General features: G+C 35.9%; 1 protein-coding gene and 1 long non-coding RNA gene across 17 annotated transcripts in view; one reads left to right on the forward strand and one right to left on the reverse strand.

Annotated features, from left to right (window-relative positions):
• Positions 1 to 13,829, forward strand: part of LOC311443514 — a 118,223-nt gene extending 104,394 nt beyond the window's left edge. For all 7 annotated transcript variants that reach the window (XR_014697297.1, XR_014697298.1, XR_014697299.1 and 4 more), the window contains one exon: positions 13,646 to 13,829. This is a non-coding gene — a long non-coding RNA (uncharacterized lncRNA). The remainder of the gene's footprint in view (positions 1 to 13,645) is intronic.
• The window catches only part of CDH11 (cadherin 11), a 464,760-nt gene continuing 447,132 nt past the window's right edge, over positions 4,613 to 22,240 (reverse strand). For all 10 annotated transcript variants that reach the window (XM_084533758.1, XM_084533751.1, XM_084533754.1 and 7 more), the window contains 8 exons: positions 21,731 to 21,898; positions 18,609 to 18,796; positions 16,887 to 17,140; positions 15,739 to 15,875; positions 15,404 to 15,525; positions 14,479 to 14,596; positions 8,560 to 8,811; positions 4,613 to 7,521 (listed from right to left, as the gene is read on the reverse strand). In XM_084533758.1, coding sequence (XP_084389884.1) covers positions 7,025 to 7,521; positions 8,560 to 8,811; positions 14,479 to 14,596; positions 15,404 to 15,525; positions 15,739 to 15,875; positions 16,887 to 17,140; positions 18,609 to 18,796; positions 21,731 to 21,898 — 1,736 coding nt within the window. In that variant the 3' untranslated portion in view covers positions 4,613 to 7,024. The remainder of the gene's footprint in view (positions 7,522 to 8,559; positions 8,812 to 14,478; positions 14,597 to 15,403; positions 15,526 to 15,738; positions 15,876 to 16,886; positions 17,141 to 18,608; positions 18,797 to 21,730; positions 21,899 to 22,240) is intronic.

A 22,240-nucleotide genomic window follows, 5' to 3' on the forward strand; every position in this document is an offset into this window, starting at 1 on the left:
TATCATGCAGACATTTTGCACTAGTTTTTTTTATTACAGTCGAGTACAGATGCCTTCTTTATTCTGAAGCACTGTTAATAGCAAAGATTGCTTGCAAAAGTTTCTGATTATCTGCTATGGCTGAGAGCAGTTTACCAGCAATAGTCTCCTTGGAATATGCAGGGTTATGCACAGCTTTTAATTCTTTAAAGAGTTTGGTGATAAGTAGCTTGTTTATACTGTGATCTCACTTGAAAAGCAGCCAGAAGAATTCTGACTGTGCTCATCCACTTCTTTCACCACGGAGCAGCTGGTCCTGAATCACAAACATGAGACAGGTAACGCAAAAGCAATGCCACATATTTATTAGACTTACCCTGTTAGTACCTGGAGGTTTTACTATGCACCATTAAGCACATCAAAAAATGCCTCATATGTGATCTCTAGGTGCTGGTGTGCACGTGTGTTCAGGAAGATGGCTTCTGACCTTGTGTCTCTGCACTTGGATCAAGTTTGATTTTGCAAGTGTGATGGGAAAGGTGAAGGGGGGAACAAGATAGAAATACATCACCTGTTTTGATTTACGTGTTTGAGTAGCTCAATAGTAGGTGCTGACCTGGCTGGCAATTTACAGTATCTCTCAATACAATGAATTCCTGTAGCTTTCTTCTTGCTTTTTCAAAATGTTTTAAAGTACTATGGCTTTATTTATTTCCCTCTTCTATTTTTTCCTCCTTACTACAGTTGCATATTGTTACTTACATGAATGAAACATGCAATCAGTTCTCTTTGGGTGGCCATGACAAAGAAATATGCCATTTTATCAGTTCTTAGTGAGATGCTTAGGTGTTATTGGAGGAATTTTTCTCCATGAAAGGAGTTTTACATGACACCGGGCACTTCAGAGTAGAGTCTGCAGTGCAGTAGCAGTATGTGTAGGCACATAAAGTGCTCATATTCTTTCATTTAACGATGTTCCAACACAGTGTGAGATATTAGCTTCCAGTAGTGAGGGAGCACTTAGATTACAGTAGTGTTACCTCATTATACTTACTATTATGAGTGCTACCATTTATTCACAGTAGTAAACATTGTCCTAAATAGTAAGCATATACAAGATCTAGGCTTTAGAAAATAATACCACAATTATGAGCACTGAACAATTTTGAGAGATTGTGGTTAGTGAAAAACGTTTGCTGGATCATTGTGTAAAGCCACAGAAATAGGCAGTGCTCGGTTGACAGAAACATTTCCCTTTGAAATGTATTTTTTTCCACATAAAATTCAGAAAGAAATTAAATGTCCGAAATTAAATATGACTCATTAGTGACCAAAGCTGCAGAACCTAGGGCAGTCAGCCATTCTGTCTTTACCTCTTCTGAGACTGTTAGCAAGGGTGATTGATAGATGGTTGGATGCTGATGGTTTTTGAAGTGTAGAGTTCTGCTAAATCTGTGAACAAGATATGTCAAACTTCTCGTAATTTTTAAGAGATTTTTGCCAGTCCCCCCAAATGGCTACACTCTTTCTTTCACTGTTCCACTACACTGGGGCCACAAAACATGAAAGAGAGAAAATTACGTTGTATGACTTTTTATAGTTTAATGCATCCACATTTCCATTTTAGAAAGCAAAGAACATAAACAACAGTTTTGCTTATATGTCTGGATAATGTGCAACAGCTCCATAATCAATAATAGAAAATGTTACTGAAAGGCCCAATAGACCTCAAAGAGATAATGTGAATCGGCCATTAACAGTAAGTCATTATAGAACTTATTAAGTGAAGCCTTGGGGCTGTCATAGAGCCTAAAGGTTGACATAAATTTTTCATACACATTGAACTTTGCTAAATGTGCTTGCATTTGATTAATGATGACTTTCTTCAGTACACTAATAAGAAGGAAAATACGAGCTTGGGCGGCAACAGGGAGAGAGCAGCCTCCTGGAAGGAAGGCTGTCTTCAGCAGTAGGGGGGGCAGAGGGGCTTCTAAAGCCATCCTGCCAAGTACAAGTGAGTTTATTACTCCCTGAAAAATTGCTCCTTAGCCCCCCCCCCCCCCCCCCCGATAGGGTACTCAGCACAGCACAGGGACATAGACAGACAGCTTTGCAGTAGTGGAAGAGAATGTTTCATGGCTTTAAAGTAACCCCACCCCCCCAGCCCCATTAGAACCTACATGTACCTCAAAGAACAGTACAGCAGCACTTCATATCTAAAAAGAAGCTCTGTGAGGTGACTGGTATATCTGCAAGGCCTACTAGAGCGGTGAGTTAAGGAGTCATGGAATAACATGAAGTTTAGAAAAGAAGCCACAAACAGTAACAACAAAAGAAGGCCTTCACTTGCAGAAAAGCCTGAGCAACAGCATGTGGATTTGGTCAGTTGAAATAAATATGTTTTTTGCTTGTTGACCACCCCATAATCAAACACCTCTAGACAAGAGGGCTAGGATTTTATTCAGAACTACAAGAGATGTTTTTCAAATGACAATGAATCTCACTTGAGAGGAGGTCCCAGTTGGTTAAAATTGTTCTTGTGACTTCAGTGTTCAATCACACCAGCTCAAACAGTCAAGGATTTTAAACAGCTTTTCCTATCAAATACTGAGATTAATATTAAGTAATGGCAGGCTTGGGCACTACCAGAGCCTGTTGTGCTCTACAAGCTGCACAAAAGTCTACAAAACATCTCCCAGAGCAGGCCCAGAAGCCATTTTGTTCCCTGTGTCAGACTAAGACACCAAGAAGTCCAGCACTGTTGGCTGTTACATGGCCTTTGAGCTGGATCGCCACCAGGAGCCTGGGCACACAACAGAGGTGGCAGGTTTGAAAATCTGCTGAGCAGCCACATACCAGACATTTGAATGAGTTAGGTACAAAATATGTTCTATCCCATTGCCAGCCAGGCTTAAATCAAATTGTCTCGGGTAGTTCCTTGTTTGATTTGAAGCTGAACTCTGTGGTACTTGAATTTTTCCAGGTGGGGCTAGGCAGAACTGGTCAATGCTCCATCTTAGCCCAAATTAATGAAAATAGTAGCAAAGCTCCAGAGAGCTAACTCTAGATATCTAACTAATGTTATCAAGCTCACTTATTTCCTTACACAAGCTATTTATTTATTTATTTATTTATTAATACGGAATGTGATTCTGATGCTGACTGTTCATCTCTGACTACTGTACCCTGTACCTCTGTACTTCAATCACTCACCACAGTGGAAAACTACATAGGGTCTGATTTTTATTTTATTTTTAGATTATTTTTTAAGATTTATTTTTATATTTTTATTTGCTACAGTTTTCAATAAAAAACACATAATTTTGAGAATTCTGATGGAATAAGGACATAAGACATAAAAGAATTCCAAGCTTTTGGGACCCAGAAAACTAAGGCTGCCTTTTTGTGAGCCTGATTTAAATTCCCATTCTTCAGTTTTCCTGTAGGCTTACTGGCAGCAATGCGTAAGATTCAGCATTCTATTTCGTCAGTCAACAGAGTGGAATAAAGAAACATGTAAGTTATTTAAAAGCTTTTCTCATCTGTGGTCATATCAGTTTCTGAGGCATGATTTTGCACAAGATCATGTAAATGTTGGTGGCAAGATTGTACCCCTTGACATGGTATCAAAAGCTACTTGACAAGCAAGAACATGACAGAGGCAATCTAAAAAACCCCAAACAAACCCTCCTCTCCCATATCAGTGTAGGTTTTGAGAGTTCCCTTAGCAACCAGCACTGAACCTGCATACCTAATTGCTTCTTGCTAGTGATGAGAGAAATTGTGTACATTTGTACTGTGGATATATGAGAGATAGGGGACGCGTCAGCCTTGCTCAGATGCAAGTTTTCCTGGTGACAAGCAGCTAGAAAAGGAGGGGACTGTTTTTGCCAATGGGAGCACATACATCTACGTAATGTACTCCATTCGCAAAATAAACATTACTCTTGGTTAACATCTTGATGTCTGTAACTGATGGAATCAGAAGGAATTTTGTTGTTCCCCCTACTCTTCCATCTCAAAATGATGATCCTTAAGCAGGATGTCTGAGAGGGAAAATATGGCCAAAACATTATCTGGATTTGGTAGTGTCCCTTAACTTACCTGCCGCACAGTTGTGCTGATCCTATTAATTACTGTTTGCCTTCAAACCCACTGGAGTTACAGTGAATCTCTCTGTGGCCTTCCATGGATGTGAGGCTTCAGTCCTTCCCTGAGCTCAGGCAGACAGTGAGAGAGATTACCTTAAAGTAGCTCCTGCAAGTAAATCCCTTCCCAGGTCGCTCAGATCCTTGGGAGCACTGCTGCAAACTACAGCCCCAGCCTACAGTCTTCTCTAATTTCTGTTGGGGACTAACCCAGCACTGCTGTGCTGGGCTGATTTTTGCACTCAAATTATAAGCCTGAGACTCCAGCAACCACTGCTGTGAAGTTTAACACAAATAAATGCCCTGTCGTTCTGCCAAAACACACTGTTCATTGGGGTACTGCAGATGATACGTAATGAGTATAATTCCCAGCATTTCAGAGGTAGTGTTGGCTGAGATTAGCAAGACTAACTTAATAAAGCACTATCATAATTGCATATTCACTGGGAAAGGGAAAAATAATCAAATGAAAAAGGACAAAACCAGCAGGGAAAGAAAATTTATTTCCAAGCATCTACGAGAGTGCTACAAACAATAGAGACTAAAACTCAAAGCATTTAAAACTATTAAAAATGTAGTTGACAATGTCCTTCTTAAAAATCAAACATAAAAATGTAGAAAATGCAGTTATTAATTCTAAAACTTGCTCAATAGTGAAACAAAACCAGATAGCATCAATGAGGATGGAGTCCTACAGATGACTTTTTTTTTTTTTAACTTTATTTCCATTTGTTAATTTGTAAATTGATACTCATTTCATTTTTTAATGTTTACTTAAATTTATAATGGAGAAATGTGCAAATCTAGCAAAATATTCTTTGGATTATAAACAGAGAAAAAGATCAACAACCAAAGAAATTTGAACCGAGTTAATAATAAACTATAGAATTATATAGAATGCATACAGCTATAATAAAGTGAAATATTACAATAAACATTGTAGAGCAAATCTGCTGATTTAGCAAACTTTGCCTTATAAAACATAGGGATATAATGGGACAAGTGAATATGTTATGATTATAGAGCTGAAACATCATTCATAATTTTAATGAATTAAATTTTAATCTAACTACACATATGGGGGTCTTCAGAAAAGCAATACACCAACAAATCAGATTTCCTCTCAGATCAAGCAGTTTGGTACTTGACTGCAAATGAAGGACAGGGTCTGTAAAATGAACAGTAGAAAAATGTATATCGCTTCTATTTATTGCCTCTTCCCATATTGCAGCTGCTGATCTCTGACCCTAAACAGCAAACTATATTAAATTTAGCACAACTACAGCTGTACACAGATGCTGAAAATGTTGATGCACGGAACATATTCCAATCCCTTGCTCATTCTGAACTAATATAAAAAAAGTTATAGATCATTTTTCGATTAAAAACATACATTACAAAGAACAACTCTGAAAGCACTCTGTATTTCTGTCATCACAAATTAAAATGTCTTCCTATCAGTGGATGATGCTATTCTAATGCAGTAAACAAAAACAAAAAAATCAAAATAAAAGTAAGTGCCAGAATCTTAATTAATACTCAGGTAAGGTAATTGTCAGGTAGAACAGTCTTTAGGGAAATTATAGCTAAATTGGGTCAGATTTAAGTCTCTAAAACCCGCAGAAGCTTAGCACAGGTATGGAAATCACAAGCCTGGAGTAAACTGTAAACACAGAGTGCTCCTGTCCACTTATAAAGTCATTTCTGAAACCTCTGGAATTCCTAAGATATAAGATAAATGCATATTACATGGGACATATTTAAAAGTATTACACTTAATTTAATCCAGAAAACATAGTCATATTATATGATGATTATTACTGTGTTCTGGGAGCAGCCACAAGCTGTATATAGAGAGGGTACAAAATGTTCACCAGACGTTACATTTTTTTTTAATCTAAAAAACATTTGTAAAATGTACTTGATTTTTAAATAATCACTTAACAAGGCAACAAACCAACTACAAACACATAATAAATAAGGCTATTAAAAGGTCACAACTGTAGTAAATTAGTCAGAACTATAAATGGGACATTAGAAACACTATGTTTTTCCTTATATGCTTAATAACCAGAACAAGAATTAAAAAAGAATCAGTTTATTTCAAAGTCTGCTTCTTATATTGAAGCACATATTAAAGCAACAGTACAATGTTCATAAAATATAAGTGTGATGCTGTAACATTTCTTACATGTCAGAATACTGATATTTGTATGTATACTAAAATAAGAATTTTAAAATTGTACAAATAGATACATTAAAAATGACATAGAAATAGGGCGCCTCCCACTGCAACAAGACAGAGTTTTTATATCTGGCACGTATTAGTTCAAGATGAAAGTATAAGCAAAAAGATTTACAAGAATCAGCAGTAACAAGTTTGATGCTCAAGAGACATAATAATTGTACATTGTACTGTACATACATCATATGGGTTTAAGCTGGCTGAATATTATATATTTCAAGTTTAAAAATGCACTACCATATAGAGTGTCCATAGTTTAAGGCGAAATTACAGCTCAGAACTGTTATCTTTTCTAATTTGTGGAAGCTTCTTTGACATAAAAGATTTAGATGTTCATAACACATAAAAGATTTCCCTTATTTGTAGGTTCACTTTTAGCATTTTCCTTCATTTAAATATTTTGTATTTCTTAAGTGGGTATTTTTCCTCTAGTGAAGTTGGCAGCCAACTTCTATATTTGCCTTTTGCAGGAAAAGGTACTTCACAGTATTTACCACTTTTATGTCCTTTTTTATCAAAGGAATCCTTTCTGTCAAACTTACATGTTTAAATGAGACTTTTCTTGATTTTTAAAAAAATACCTGCTTAAATTTCTTCTGGATTCTTCAGAACATCAGACACAGTTCTTAAGGCCAAATCTTAAACTTTATTGTTAAGAATCATCATCAAAAGTGTCTTTGGAGCCATACAAGTCTGCAAGTTTCTTAAATCGAGGTCCCCAGTTTTGTAGATAGTCGTAGTCCAAATCAGAATCTGTTGTCGCTGACTCTAACGAGCTAAGTGAACCAGCCACTGAGCCTCTTCCTTCATAGCCGTAGATCTGAATAGAGTCATACGGAGGAGCAGTTGGATCATTATCAGCTTCTTGTATTCTTGTGTTGATGAAATCATCAACATCAACACTATTGGGAGCTGGTCGAAGCCCTGGTCTTGGCATATACTGATACTCAGGTTTTATGTCTTTACGAGGAATAAATCCATTGATGCCATCAGGGTTCTGCAAAGTAGCTATGTCAAAAGCTTCAGTATCTTCTTCTCCTCCACCTTCATCATCATAAGTAATAATGTTCTCCCGGACATCTTCTTCTTCAAAAACAATCAGAGGTTCTTTTTTCTGCCTTTTCAGTGTTACAAACAACACTACAATGACTATAGGGAGGGGCGGGGGGAAAAAAAAGCAAGTTAGTCTGTACCTCAAACAGTAGCTGCTTTATAAATAAGATTATTGCCTTCACTGAAATCTCAGCTTTTAAGCAGCAGTTCAGCATGTATTTTTGCTAACATCTGCATTTTTAGAATATCCAGCTAAGCAAAAGCTACGATGTTTGTCCACACGAATTGAGCATTCTGATTTGAGGGTTTCTCATTGGGCTGAAATCCACTGCTCATACTAATTGATCATTAATGCAAGACTTTAATTCAGGAAAAGCATTTGTGGGTCTCTAATGCAGCAGCACTGCCTGAGCTGCCCAATCACATCTCTGCCTGCAGCAAAACAAGGATCAATCTTTACTGTCCCCTGTATGCCCAAAGCTGAACTCTAATTCCATGTTCTGGGCATTTCCATGACAATGGAATTTTTCTGAAGTAACAGATGAAAATACGTGCCTTTGTTGACGTGTTCCTTCTCACTGCAGATTTCTTTAAATTACTTAAAAATACATAATAAAATACTATAAATTACTATGGACAAATTAAAACATTTTATGTAAATATTTTCAAATCATCAGGAAAAGCTTTATAGTGCTTTCTTAAAAGCAGGTCTTCTGAGCCCTTCATTTGTCTTCAACACAAGAGAAGTTAGAGGGAAATAGCTGGCAGGAGCCATTAATCCTGGCTGACCTCAATAAGGAACCTGTCATCCAGGGAAGATCACAAAACTTAAAACTGTATGTCGTGACCTCCTTTAAACAGTGTCCCTGATTAACTGATATTAGGCCACAAAAGGACATTCTCTGAGCACACACAGACAAATTCTCTGGTGCTTTCTATTGCAGTTATCATATATTGTGTTTCAGCCTGCCAGATTAGTGCCACCTGTAAAAATAAATGCTAAGAAATTAAGATTGACTTCTCCATCTTGGAGCCAACGTTTTTTTTTTGCTTTTGGTGTTTTTGTGTTTTTGTTTTGTTTTGTTTTTTAATACAAACAAGTATAGAAGAAAAGTAAGTATAGAACTTTTTTACCTAACAAAATCACAATGCAAGCGAGAATGGCGATTAAAGCTCCCGTGCTCAATCCAGCATTGAGGATGTAGGCTTCGGCATTACAGGAGAGCAAGGAGCCATTGCTGTCGCAGCCGCAGACTCGAATGGTGAGGGTGTTGGTGCTGCTCATAGGGGGGAGTCCACCATCACTTATTACAATGGGAAGAAGGTATAAATCTTGCTTTTGGCGACTAAATCCTTCACGTCTAACAAGAACACTTGCTGTGTTATCTGTTTAAAGAAGGGAGATGGTCATTATCATTTTTTCCTCAAAGTTTTCATCTTAGCAAATATGGAAAAAATATATTTTGCCACAGTGGCCCTGATTATTATTTTTTTTTTTTATTTTTTTAACATTTTAGAATGTAAAAACAACATGAACAAAGTATCACCTTCCTAATGACCCCAAAGCAATTACAGTATTTTGTTTCATCCATACCCCCCCAATTTTAAGGGTGATGAGGGTAACACAAGGAACACAAAAACTGTCTCTCTTGGTTAGTACTTTTTAACATGTATTGTTCTCTTTTCAAAGTATCTTAGCATCCTTCATGTGCAAGTTCACCAATTACTTAAACACCAAAAGGGAATATGCTAACAGTAAACAAAGCAGTGATTATACGACTCATAATGTTTATGTTTATTATAAAACAGACATCATATAAACACTTGAATATTAGATATACCAGCTAAGGCAATGTAACACATTAACCATAAATACTAAACAGTGCATATGTCACCGAAATCCTACCCTGCAAACCGTTATCACGGAAAATGACAATATTTTTTGCACCCCAGCAACTTTCTGGGAAAGTCACAATACTTCAACAACCGTTAGAATAACTGGGCCTTGGTATTGCTTGGTATAAGCAATTTTGAAAATTAAAGCCTGTAGCATAGGGGAAGAAAATGAATCCCCCTATTGACCTATTGCTCTTGGTGTCAGACCTGCAGGAATGGAAAACACCGACATGGCCGGTGTGAATGAGACTCCCACCAAAACACAAATCCAACACTTACTGTGTATTAGCAGATCAGAGCCTCAATGTTCATCTCTTTCAGTAAGATGCACTGAAGCAAGCAGCATTTTGGCAAAACCAGTTTTTCACCCAAACTCCTCCAAACCAGAATTCAGACAGCTCGATCATACATGCACAGGCTGTCGGGACACATTATGAATTATGTGGCCATGTACTGAGTTATGGTGCCTGTCTAACACCATTTCCATTTGTTATCACTGAGCAGTTGCCTGCCTTGGGCTTCCTGGTCCAGGGCATCAAAACCAAGCATCCATCTCAGCACAGAAAGCTGTTTTGGATAGTCCTGGGGCAAAAGCATTTGAAAGGGAAGTGTGTGACGTGAAACACTGGGATGAGATGGCTAGGGCTTCCTGCTCCCAACCTTGACAGACAAAGACAAGGAAGCATGAACAGCATTGCTTTATTTGTGCTTCTTGTTTCTCAGTTCTCAGACTGAATCAAAGTTTATAAAATTGTAAACATCCCGAAGTAAGTAAAACAAAACAACCACATCTGTCGTTTTCAGACCTTCAAAAACTAGTTTATGACGAGAATTTAATTCACACAACCTTTTCTGTTTTAAGAAAGTTCTTTGCTTTTCACTATATAATGAAAAGAAAAAAAGAGAATAGAATGGCCCTTTTATCTACTAACAGAGGGCTATTCTCTTCCATTTTATTGCTGCCTTGGGGTACTGCAAAAGATTAATCATTTTCCTGTTGAAGAGTCAGCATAAATTCAAGAATTTAATAATGCAAACCATAAAACCTCTTTTAATGATCTAATCATTTTCCATGAAAATCTGTGAATAAATTATACCAAAAGTGAAGTGCTCTTGCCTTAATCACCCTTGCAGACAGTACCCCTGATGTAGGAGAAGGTCTGAAACAGTCCCCAGACTTGATGGACACAGATCAATTTATGGGATGAGAAGGATGCTTGTACTAGGGTCCTGTTTATTGAGACTCTCCACACTAGAAAATTTTGCAGATCACACCAGAATAGGATGAATTTTTTTAGGACTGTCTTAGATACATTTGATACATGCAGAATTAATTCACCTCCCAATATCACTTCTGTTTTTTCTATGTGCCCTTTGTCTCCTTTCAAAGTCATTCTACCCCTCTAAATGTTTACATGCAACATTTCCTGAGCTAGGTTTTCTGGCACAATTTTTTGAAAGGATTTTAGTGTTTATCTGATAGTCTTATTTTTGGACTGTAAGTTAATGGGCTCATGATAATTTTATATAAATAGAAGTGTAATATCTGATACCTATTAACCTAACAACAAACACCTGAACAAACATACATTGATACAGCATCAAATTAATCCAAAGGGTTTTCTAAAATGCATTTAATAATTCATTTCATCAACCTGAGAACAAAGATCTGCTCTATTAAATTAGAGTGCAGCAGGACAGACAACTCTTGTGCCAAAATATATGAACATCACTAGAGGACTGAGATACAACTGCCGAGAGACTGTAAAGGCAAACTGGAAGGAAATATAAGCCATATCAAGTATTAGTATATTTAGTTTCTTGGTTACACATTTTTTATATCATATTGCATGTTTCCTGAATTTTGGTAAATATTATTAATAGCTTAAATAGTATTCCTACTAGAAATAAGAAAAGGATGGAAAATTACTCAGTTATTATACAGTGTGGCCAATTATGTTATACTAAAGCTGAATGTGATCCAATGGGTCATTTATCTGGTTTAAGTTGAGGTGATTTCTAAGTTAATATATACATATATTTTTAAAAGTAAAATCCAATCAATATTCCTGGCTAAAAATTAAAAAGGACTAACACGTCATTTAATTTCTTTTCTGTGTATGTTCACTTCTCACATTTAGAAAGAACATAATATCCACAAGAGAAAATAAAACTCTTTTACCTAGATAAAAGATAACATATAATCCTAGCTAATATTCTCATCCTTGCTTTTTCATCATTTTCAAGTCCCAGGAGTATAACTATAATCCAGGTATAATGGCATATTTTTTTTTAAGTCAAGAAACAGAAGTTAAATGTCAATACCAACTTAAAACTATTACTTAACACGTATGGGAACTACTTGACTGGCAGTCTTGAAGAACACAAAGACAGAAAGAAGAAAATATCTGTCTCAACACCATCCAGAAAATACACATGCTCTCATTTTTCCAGCTATTATTGTCACTGATTTTAGTGGACTCATGAACTTAATTTCAGTCTTCATAGAGCTCTGTCTTGCATATTTGAAAACATCACTACACCTCACTTTTGCCAGTGTGGTATGATGCATCCTTGTGCAGCATGCAAAAGCGAGGTGGTTGCAATACTTCCAGCAGTATTGGCTTTGTGCCTGGCCTCCACACAAGGTGAGCCCAAGTAAAGGGCGTTTCAGTTTAGGACAGACAGGGCAGGATTTAAAGCAGGAAATCCATCTGCTAAAAATCCATCTCTCTGTGGTGAAGTGCTATGAGCCTCCGCTGCTCTTTTGAAGCTCTGACTTCAATAGGAGTAAAATTGAACAGAGCCTGGGCAAACACAGTGCTGTTTACTTATGTGGTATAATGTAAGTAAACAGCGCAAAAGTAATTCGGTGTTTTATCACAGCATGTGATAAGCCATTATCTCATGCTTTCTACTGAAGATAGTCTCAGCTGAAAAACTTGGTAACACAGTAGGCTATTAATAGGATGTAGAATGTGATTACTTTTTTGGATTACTGCAATATGTGATTACTTTTAGGAGTTGGTAGAAAGAAACTCTATTAAATGATAATTATAGGACTGTATTCACTTTAAAGTTTTGTAATAGACCCAAACATTGGAGTTTTCATTAACTGTTCTCCACAGTTAATAAAGCCATTTTTCTCTGAAACTAGTAATTCCCTCTGAAAGCAGTGGCATGGTATATAGACTGCTCAGATTTACAAATGAAAAAGAAACTTTAAATGATCATGTAAATTATTTGACTTGCCAACGATAGCACACTGTTTCTGAGAAGTTCTTTATATGGAAGTAAACAGAATTTTAACTCTCTACAATATCATAACTTTTTTTTTTTTAAATGAAACAACACAGAAATAGTTAAATTAGCAACATGACTGCAGTAAGGATTGTACAAAAATGATAGAAAAAACAGGATGTAAACGGATGGATTGCACTACACTATTTATTTTCTAAACAAAAATTTGTACAGGAAGATTCAACCCTTAAATACTGACTTGTTGAAATAACCTTTTCAGATATCTAGGTCCAGTCACTACATTTGATGGACATCATCATTTCTATCACTAAACAGTTTTATCTGGGCTTTGTCATGAGAGAGAGAAAGAGAGAAAGAGAGAAAGATAGAAAGAGAGAGAGAAAGAGAGAATCTGCTGAATATGGAAATGAAAGATTAATCGAATTGGCTGGAGTCAGGCACCATAAGACCATTTGCCGGCAACTGTATCAAAGCATCTCAATTCTGATTTACACATTCTCTGTTAGATTATACAATCTAATCCATTTTCAATTTAGTATGTTGACCAGAAAATATCTTGTAAGGAGAAATTTGACCTCAGGGTCTCAAGCAAAGAATTCATTTCTATTTACTTCTCTCTAAAATACATTCATCAAATTTTCAAAAATGGTGTTTTTCTTACTTCAAAGAGAATAAATATACTCTCTCCACTGGATCCTCTATGAATTGCTTATGTATGTACAAGTGTCAAGTACTAGGCAACAATATTACTTTGATCCTTCAAGAATTATGGAACTTTTGTTTAGGAATTCTGATGATAATTGCCCTCACTTCAGATGTTGATGGCGATAGAAAGCATACCACAACTTAACATTTGAGAGAAAAAAAGTTGTTACTGAAATTATGTATCTGGATTATGTTGCCTTTTGTACTTCTGTCAATCTACAATAAATCATTATTTAAACCAGTTCAACTGAGTTCTACATTTCAGAAAACAGTTGTTTCCTTCACACATTAAAGCTTGCTATTTAAAACCAGTTCTTTAGAAGCTGAAACTGTATTTTTTTTTTTTTTCCCTGTACAGGAAAACAACAAATGAACATTGAACATAAATGCCATACTGATTATCACTAAATAAACAGAATAAATATTTATAATGGCTGAATCTGTATTCCTCCCCCCGCCCCACCCGATTCCTCAACATTTGGTAAGTCAGGTTCAATGATGTTATAATGTTAGAATATCTAATAAATTTTAGCTTTCATCTATGCTTGTTTGTTTTGTTACTAAAATTTCTTACCTCTTATGATGCTCATTCTGACTGCAAGACTGTATTGTATTTCATTAAGAGAAAATTGGCAAAGGGACCGGGATACCCATACACTGCGATATACCCGCCCTGGATTTCTGTTTCACAACAGAAATTTCCTACAAAGGTTTAGTTTCACAGTGACTTCTTTCCACTAGGACCCTAGTCCATGTCTCCTGACATCCAAAAACCAGCAAACAGATTTACGTAAAAAATACAAGCAACATAATAATTTATCCTTCCCTCACTAATTTTAGATTAGGAAGTAGTTTTGTTTAAATCAAGGAGACCTGCTAATTAAATTTACTGAACATTTTTCTCAATGTTTTTTATCCTCTTCCTGGGTGATAAAATGGCAGTGGATTTTCATGTAGGGTATTATGTAATTTTAAATATGTATTCAAGAAAATAAGGTTAATAAGCATTACACTACTCCAAGAACATTCCTGTATTTCAGCTGCATTTTTTCTGCCTTCCTCCCCTAAATCTCTAGAAAACAGGCACTCTGTCAAAATTAATGAAAATGCTGTTGCATGACATTAAGTTGGCCATTAGTTTTCTTTTGTCATTTCTTTGGACACTATTATAGAGGGAACCTTCATACAAACCTCTGTTGTCTCTGAGTGTAAAATTTGGATTATGAATAATTTCAGGTGGTAAACTGAAGATAAATCTTGGTCCATTGGCCGAGTCATCCTTGTCATCAGCACTAATTGTAATAAATTGCTGTAAAAGAAAAGTAGTTTGTAAGCAAACAGCTCCTTCTCTGGATACATCACATATAGACAGCATTCTGAGAAATCATTCGAATACAAAGAATTACAAAGTCAGAGGAAATAGCTGAAAACACCAATATATCTCAACAAATGTATGCAATTATAAACATATTGCAGACTCAAAGCTAGAAAGGCAATCTTTATTTTACATTTAATCAACACAGGATTATAGGTGTAAAAGTATAGATACACCTAGATATACATTCTTATATACAGACCTGTGCTAATGATAACTTAGTAGGCTAAATAACATTTTGCAGAAAATTCAGCAGCTCACAATGTCTCTTCCAAACTGCTACACCAAATCAAAAAGTGCAGGTAGTGTATAGTGCTTTATTTCCACCTGATGCTCTCCCTTTTCCTCGCAGATTGTTCAGGGATAAATCTGTAAACTACACCATACAAGCACTGTACTGTCGTTCTTCTTGTAAGATGCTGAATATTTCTTAATATCCAAACCAAGCTCACAACTGAGAAAGTTGTTCCCAACCAGCTCTGTTGCCCATGTACTGGTGGGTACTTACAGCCAACATCATTCATATTCAATACACAAAGCACTCTATTGCTATCTGTTGATAGCAATACAAAATAAAACCACAGGAAAAGTACACACAGGATGAGTGCTTTAGTCATTTTGTACAAAATTTTAAAATAAATGTTCAGTTGCTGCAATTTATTCAAGCTTTCAACACAGAACTGGGCTAACAACCTACAGTAAGAAATTCAAATGTGGTGAAGGTGGAGCACACAGGCTTACCTGATTGCTTCGAGCATTCTCACAGACAAACGCTTCATAGGCTGCCGCAAATTTGGGGGCATTGTCATTGACATCAACAACCTTAATTGCAACCGGAACTTTGGCTTCCTGGTGTTGTTTGTCTATGGTGTAAACAAAACCAGAATGAAATGGAAGCAGGAGGATCCCTCAAAACTAACAAAATCATAGCAAAAACTGTATTAATTGTATGCAAGTGAGAAAGAAATAGGCTAAGGTATTTCTGTTAGGATTTACTGCAACATACCAATTTGAGTCAATTGGAAGACAACAGAATTTATAAAATTGATAACAAAATAATTCAGTGAAATACTTACGAACTTCAACTGCAAAGACAGAGATATTATGCCAAGCAATTTCTTCCCTATCCAAAGCTTTTATTGTCTTGATGTTGCCATCATCTGCATTAATAGTAAAATATCTTTCAAGGTCAGTGTGACGATCAATTGAATACCTAAAGATTGAAAGTCGGTAATTAGGTAAAAAAAGATTTAGCAGTTTCATGTATCCTTTTTTTTTTTTTAAAAAAAAAACATTATGATTTTTAAATAACTGTAAGCAGTACCCTTAATATTATTTTGAATGTAATGATAAATGGTTCTTTTAAAAGGATGTTCACTAGGTTCAATTCTACATTTAGAAAAAATATTGTCAGGATGCTAGTAGTAAGTGAAAATTGTTGTTCTTTGAAGTCTCTATATTAAAACCCCCTGATTTTTTTTTTTTTTTACATTCTTCTCTTACAAAATACGATTACAATATCTACAGATATATTTATGTTTTTATCTGTTTCATATTAATGACAAAGATCTTTAAAGTCTTCTGATCTTTGGATTATTCAAAATGTTAGTCGATCATACTAGCTTATTAAATATTATCTATTACCTACACATGTCCACAGTTTTATGCACCTCTGATTTTCATCTTTACCATGCAATTCTCCAAAATGTTAACTATACCCATAAAATGGTGTTTTATAATTTAAGTTACACTGTGAACATGACAAAAAAAAAAGTACCCTAATAGAAGACTATCCAATATAACTGCAGAAAGTAGGTGTGTATACGTGGTTTTCAGTAGAAATTAATGCTTTGCATTTATCTATAATAGTCTGTAAGGCACTGTACGGACTCCTATCTTTTGAGAAAAAGATGCTGTGATAATAAAATAAGATATTTTTAAGAAGGATAAGATATAGAATAGAATCTAATTCAGATGTCCTCAGGTATATTTTAGGTAGACACAGCTGTGGTACACTTACAGGACTTTCTGATACAGACTTTGAGAAAAGAGTACCTTATGGAATAAGGCATAAAAGCAATGCTGTATGGTTACACTTAGTAATATTCTATGTAAATTAGGAATCTTACTGTCTGAGGTCTATTATGCTATCTTAATAATTTGTATAACAATACTAAAAGCTTACCATGCTTACAAAGAAACAGCCTGCTCTAATGAAGCATACCTTATAGCACTGTTTGCAGCATCAGGGTCTTTGGCATGTACTTTTCCAACCACAGTGCCAGATGCTGCATTTTCTTGTACTTCAAAAATATAACTTGGTTTTAAAAATACAGGTGGTTCATCAGCATCTTCCACTGTAATCTTCACTGTTACTGTGTCCTTGAATGGTCCATTGCTGATGAACTTCGGATCGATATGTACGTTGGCTGCCTCTACCTTCAGACTGTAGGACTTTTTGGTTTCAAAATCTAAGAGCTGTGAGAAACAAGAAAATAACGTATTCATTCAACAGAGTTAGCAAAACTAGTGTAAAAGCAGTCAACAGTCTCCTAGTATTCAATAACATAAAACAAATGTGAGCATATTTGTCAACAAGCTTGGACTGAAATGTGTGTATTTAAAAACAAAAAGACTGAAATAGAAGGAGCTACATTCTATGTATGGAGCAGCATAAGAAGGCACTCAAAATATCAAGACAAGTCTTTGTCTTGCTCTTTGCTTCCTGCATCTCTCAGGAAATCATCTTTACTGGGGAAATTACCCTGTCCTTTGTGCAGCCTTCCATATAGCACGGAAGAGGAATGGATAGGAAAGGGGTCAGCCTTGGACTATCCATATCTCTTTAGAGATATGGATATGGACAAAGTGAAGTTAATTTTTTTGAAGTAGTAGAGGAAATACAAAGATGGCTTGCAGTTCTTTGATTTCTGTAGTTCTTTCCATCCCTAGATCTCATGTCACTTTACAAAGTGGAGGTGAAATAATGCCAGCTAGGTCCTTTAGAGAGCCTGATCCAAGACACAGCATATCTGCATTGTCATCAACGTGAAATGGCTGCAGTGTTGCAGCATTGGTCACCTCAAAATGATCGTGCCTCTAAATACCTGAGAAACAGGTGCCAACCACAATTCACAAAGTAGGCTAACAACATAAAGTGAATGCAGGCAGTGACAGTATGCCCACATTTTAAAATGCACATGACCTACATTCCCACTTCTAGAACAAGTACAGTAATTGAACCACAGGATAATTTTGATTAGAGGAGATCTTTGGGTCTCCTCCAGAGAGACTGCCCCAATTTACAGAGCAGGGCTAACTTATAAGTTAGGTTGCCCTGGCCTTCTGGTTTGACTTTTGAATATCTCCAAAGGAGATGAATAAAAAGATATGAAGGGCAAAATAATAATGCTTAAATAATATTATATGATTTCTAAATTATAATTTAATAACACTTTTAAAAATCATATTGATGTATGAAATCACCTTAGTGTTTCTGCTGCTTTTGGCATAGCCTGTGACTCCTTCAGAACAGTATTTTGGACAATGCACAGCTGAGGAATTCAAACTATAGGGCATGAGGCTGTTCAGACTGAACATAAAGCAACAGTGAATGTCTGCTACTTATCAGCACTAGGCAAAACTTCATTAACAATGAAGCTGATGGCATTGTATTTTACCGTGACTTTTTATTATGAATTCATTTAGTTTGTGCAATTAATCCACTGTACAGTTTTTATGTAACTCTTCTTGGTTATTTTCTTCCATTCCAATTCAGCTAATGGGGAAATGGAATATTAAGAGTTAATCACAGCTTTAGAAACAAATTAAGTGAAATTGCATTTACTGATATTTTAGCTTAGGTGATAACCCATTACTACCACATACTCTGTCAGAAACAAAGAATACTGCACTTTGGTAGGTTTGAAAGGACAGTACTACTCACCTTCTTAAGCTTTACAACACCTTCCTGAGTCTCATAGTCTGTTGTAATTTCAAACATATCCACTCCATCTCCATCAATGATGCTGTAAGCTACTAAGCCATTTTCTCCAATGTCCGGATCTTTGGCCTTCACCCTTCCTACTTCCTCTCCAGGAACAGCTGCTTCTGACACTGACATCTGGTACACACCTGGCAGGAAAAAAAAAAAAAAAAAAAAAAAAAAAAGACATTTGCCTTAAGTATGCAGTCTGCTCTCCAGTTGTAAATTTACTCATTTAACTTATAAATTCCAACTAACCACAGTAATTTTTTACACTTTGAAATTCCCTGAGGGAATGTTATGGTATAAAGAGCTCTGAGAAGGCATATGTGAAATCTTAAAACACATTGCTAATCTATATAAAATTACCTCTTCATTGATGTTTTACATAACATCTGTATACCTATCTGTTCTGGGAGGGGTTAAAAAGACAGTTGATTAGTCAGAATAAAGAAATTGTTGTGACATCATCAAGGTTATAATTCATATCAAAGGTGTTACTAAAAAAAATGAAGGAAAATTTTTTCATACAACTCACAGTATGACATTCAATTCTATAGTTGTGAAGTGTTTCTGCCAATTTATTCAGTAGCTACAAATTACATAATATGAATTGGATAGACCTGACTGCTGTACTGCCTAAAGAATAAAACTGCTGCTTTATATGACTTTAATTTGGAGTATGAATGCATTGTTGTAGTGATTATAACAGTTCCCCACAACAGAGAATACATATATATACCAATTTGTGTAGGATTCCATACTTAAAAAGGCTTTACCTCATCAAACTTAAAAGGGAAAACCATCCCCACACATCCCATAGTTGTGGTGCCACACATTTCTCTTTGTGTATTAAGGACACTAGAGGAGACCAATACTCTTTCTGGATAAATCTCTTACCAGCAGTTGTCCTTTAGGGACCATTGCTTCCTGGAGCTTCCCAACCTACCACAGCATTCACATAACATAACCTGGTTCTAAACCTACAAATCTATGTCAGCATTTTCTGCCATTTCATCAGTATTAGTACAAACACCAAAACAGCACGAGAAAATAAAATAATCTGATTTATCCTCCTCTCCATAATTGTTCTTTGTTGCTACAGTAGCACTCTAGGAACATCCGGAGACTTACACCAGTCAGGTCTTGGCTCATTACCCATAAAAACAATTGGCACATGTCATGGAAATAGGCCATTAACTCCTGTCACAAAGAATCCAAAATTTAAGCACATAACTCATTAAGGGTTTGAGCAATGAACAAAACAAAAAGAAAAAAAAAAAAAGTAAAAAATTTGCATTTGGCTATTCATATAAACCGGTCAAACCCTGGTTTTGTTACAAAGCACTCCCAAATAAGGTTTTAAAATTAGGGGCAAATGATTAAGTCAAATAACTGATAGCTCACATTTCTGAACACTGATTTAAATATTCTCCCAAAACAGATTTCTTGTTTTTTAAACTCGGTAAAATGACTAGAATTTGCTGAGAAAAATAAGAAAAATACATAATTTGATGGGGTTACTGAGCAAAAATACCATGTAGCGGGGTCCCAGGTTATGACTGGATTAAAAAGATATGGTTGTGAAATGTGTAGAACCTGACTTTTTTTTTTTTTTTTTTTTTTTTTTTAAGGATTTAACACTTTTCTGTTAGAACGGTAGAAAACGCTAACAGATTTTTACATTTACGGACTGGCTATGTCATTTAAGCTCTGGCTTGAGGGTCCAGGAAATTGCAGCATGGGCAGAGAGCCATGTTCACATCCAGGATGCATCAGTGTTGTACGGATGCTCAGAGGGGAAGTAGGGTGGGGTAGGATGGTGCATATGCTGCACTCCAAAACAATCCCATGCAGAGATGAGATGTAGGACAGCTGTGTGGGTCCATTAATATACTTCCCCCAACTGGGAAGACTGAATCTGTTAATGTCATCCCTGACTAATTTTGTACATGAAAAATAAATAGCAAAGGTATTGAAATAGACTTATTTGACCACCAGCAATGTACGTCAACCATCAATTCCAACATGTAATTGTACCAAATTGGTTTTATTGCCATGATAAATATAAAGCATAAGGAACTTCCAGTCATAACTTTTATACTTACTGACATGCATCATTCCCTGAGAGTGTTTAGAGAAGTAAAGGATGAAGCATCAACACTGAAAATGAAAGGCTACGTGTAATTAAAAAATGATGCTCATTCAAGGGTCTGTTAAAGACCCGAAAGGACATAATCAGGAGGTGTTACGCTGTACAACACTTCTGTCAAGGGCCCAAAAAGCAAGACTCTTGGACATAATGTAAGAACTTATGTAAGAACATAAAGTAGATCTCCTTTCCTTTGTTCATCTTCATCAATAAACAAAACGGATTACTGAAAGGCTTGAGGTTAGGCCACTTGGAGACTTCTTTCAAACATGGGTAACCTTTACTGCTTTCTGCTGCACACACACTATAAGAATACAATTTACTGGATCTCTCTCCACAACAGAAGAATCTGTTCCTATATAAAACTTGTGGGAATTTTGGTTTAACCTCCTCCTATTTCCCCACAAAAATTACTTAATATTCTCATGGTCTGAGCAGAGAAGTAAACACACTTTGATTTTTAAATGTCTTTTACATCCACACTGTAATTATGAAAATGGGAAAGGCAGTAAACCAGCTTAGCCCAGAACTGCTGCAGAGGAGGTACGTCTTCTAGTACAGAGTTGCTTGAACTGTCCCAGAAAATGAGACTTCTTTTTCCATTAACAGAGAAGTCCACACTATGTCTCCCTGATCACATCACAGGTATATTTCTAATATAACATGGTCCAATAGTGTTAAAAATGAAGTATAGAGTTAGGAATCTTTGAAATCCAATTTTAACATTAAAAAATGGCTCATTGCAACACAAAGTAAATCACCCAGATACTGAAGTTCTATATGTTATTAGCAAAAATGTGTAAATAATATTTGTCTATTCCTATGTGTGCTGTGATAATCCATCAGTTACTGATTTTTGAAGTTTTGAATGTCTGATGCTATGCAAATATGGGTATTAGTAATATATGTTATTAAGGACTCTGTTACTTACTTTGTGGGAACTTTGGTGGATTGTCATTGACATCTGTAAGTGTAATTGTCACTTTGGTTGTCCCTGAGAGGCCTCCCATGTGTCCTCCCATATCTTTTGCCTGTATTACAACATGATACTCTTCCTTAGCTTCTCTGTCCATATTTGGAAGGGCAGTTCGAATAATTCCTATAAATACAAAGAAAATATGTCACATATGAATTTTCACATGTTCACATCATGAAAAACAGGACAGTGTTTTTTTAACATGCATTAAAATGCAGAAATATTTGCAATAATGTTCCAGATTATCTTTCCTCTATGCTGTGCATGACACTATGCAAGCAAACTAGCCCAGATATTTAGAATAGTTGAGCAAAGAGCTGCACCAGAAAATTACAGTTCAGCACAGAAACTGTTATTTCTATCATACCATATCATACCACAAAAGATAGAAACGTCTTTCTAGTGTAGTGTACCAAGAAGTTCTACCAAATGCCAGGGGAACAACCTGCTAAGCAGCTTAGCTAC

This window comes from Aythya ferina (genome assembly GCF_964211825.1).
Source record: "Aythya ferina genome assembly, chromosome: 12".
NCBI lineage: Eukaryota > Metazoa > Chordata > Aves > Anseriformes > Anatidae > Aythya > Aythya ferina.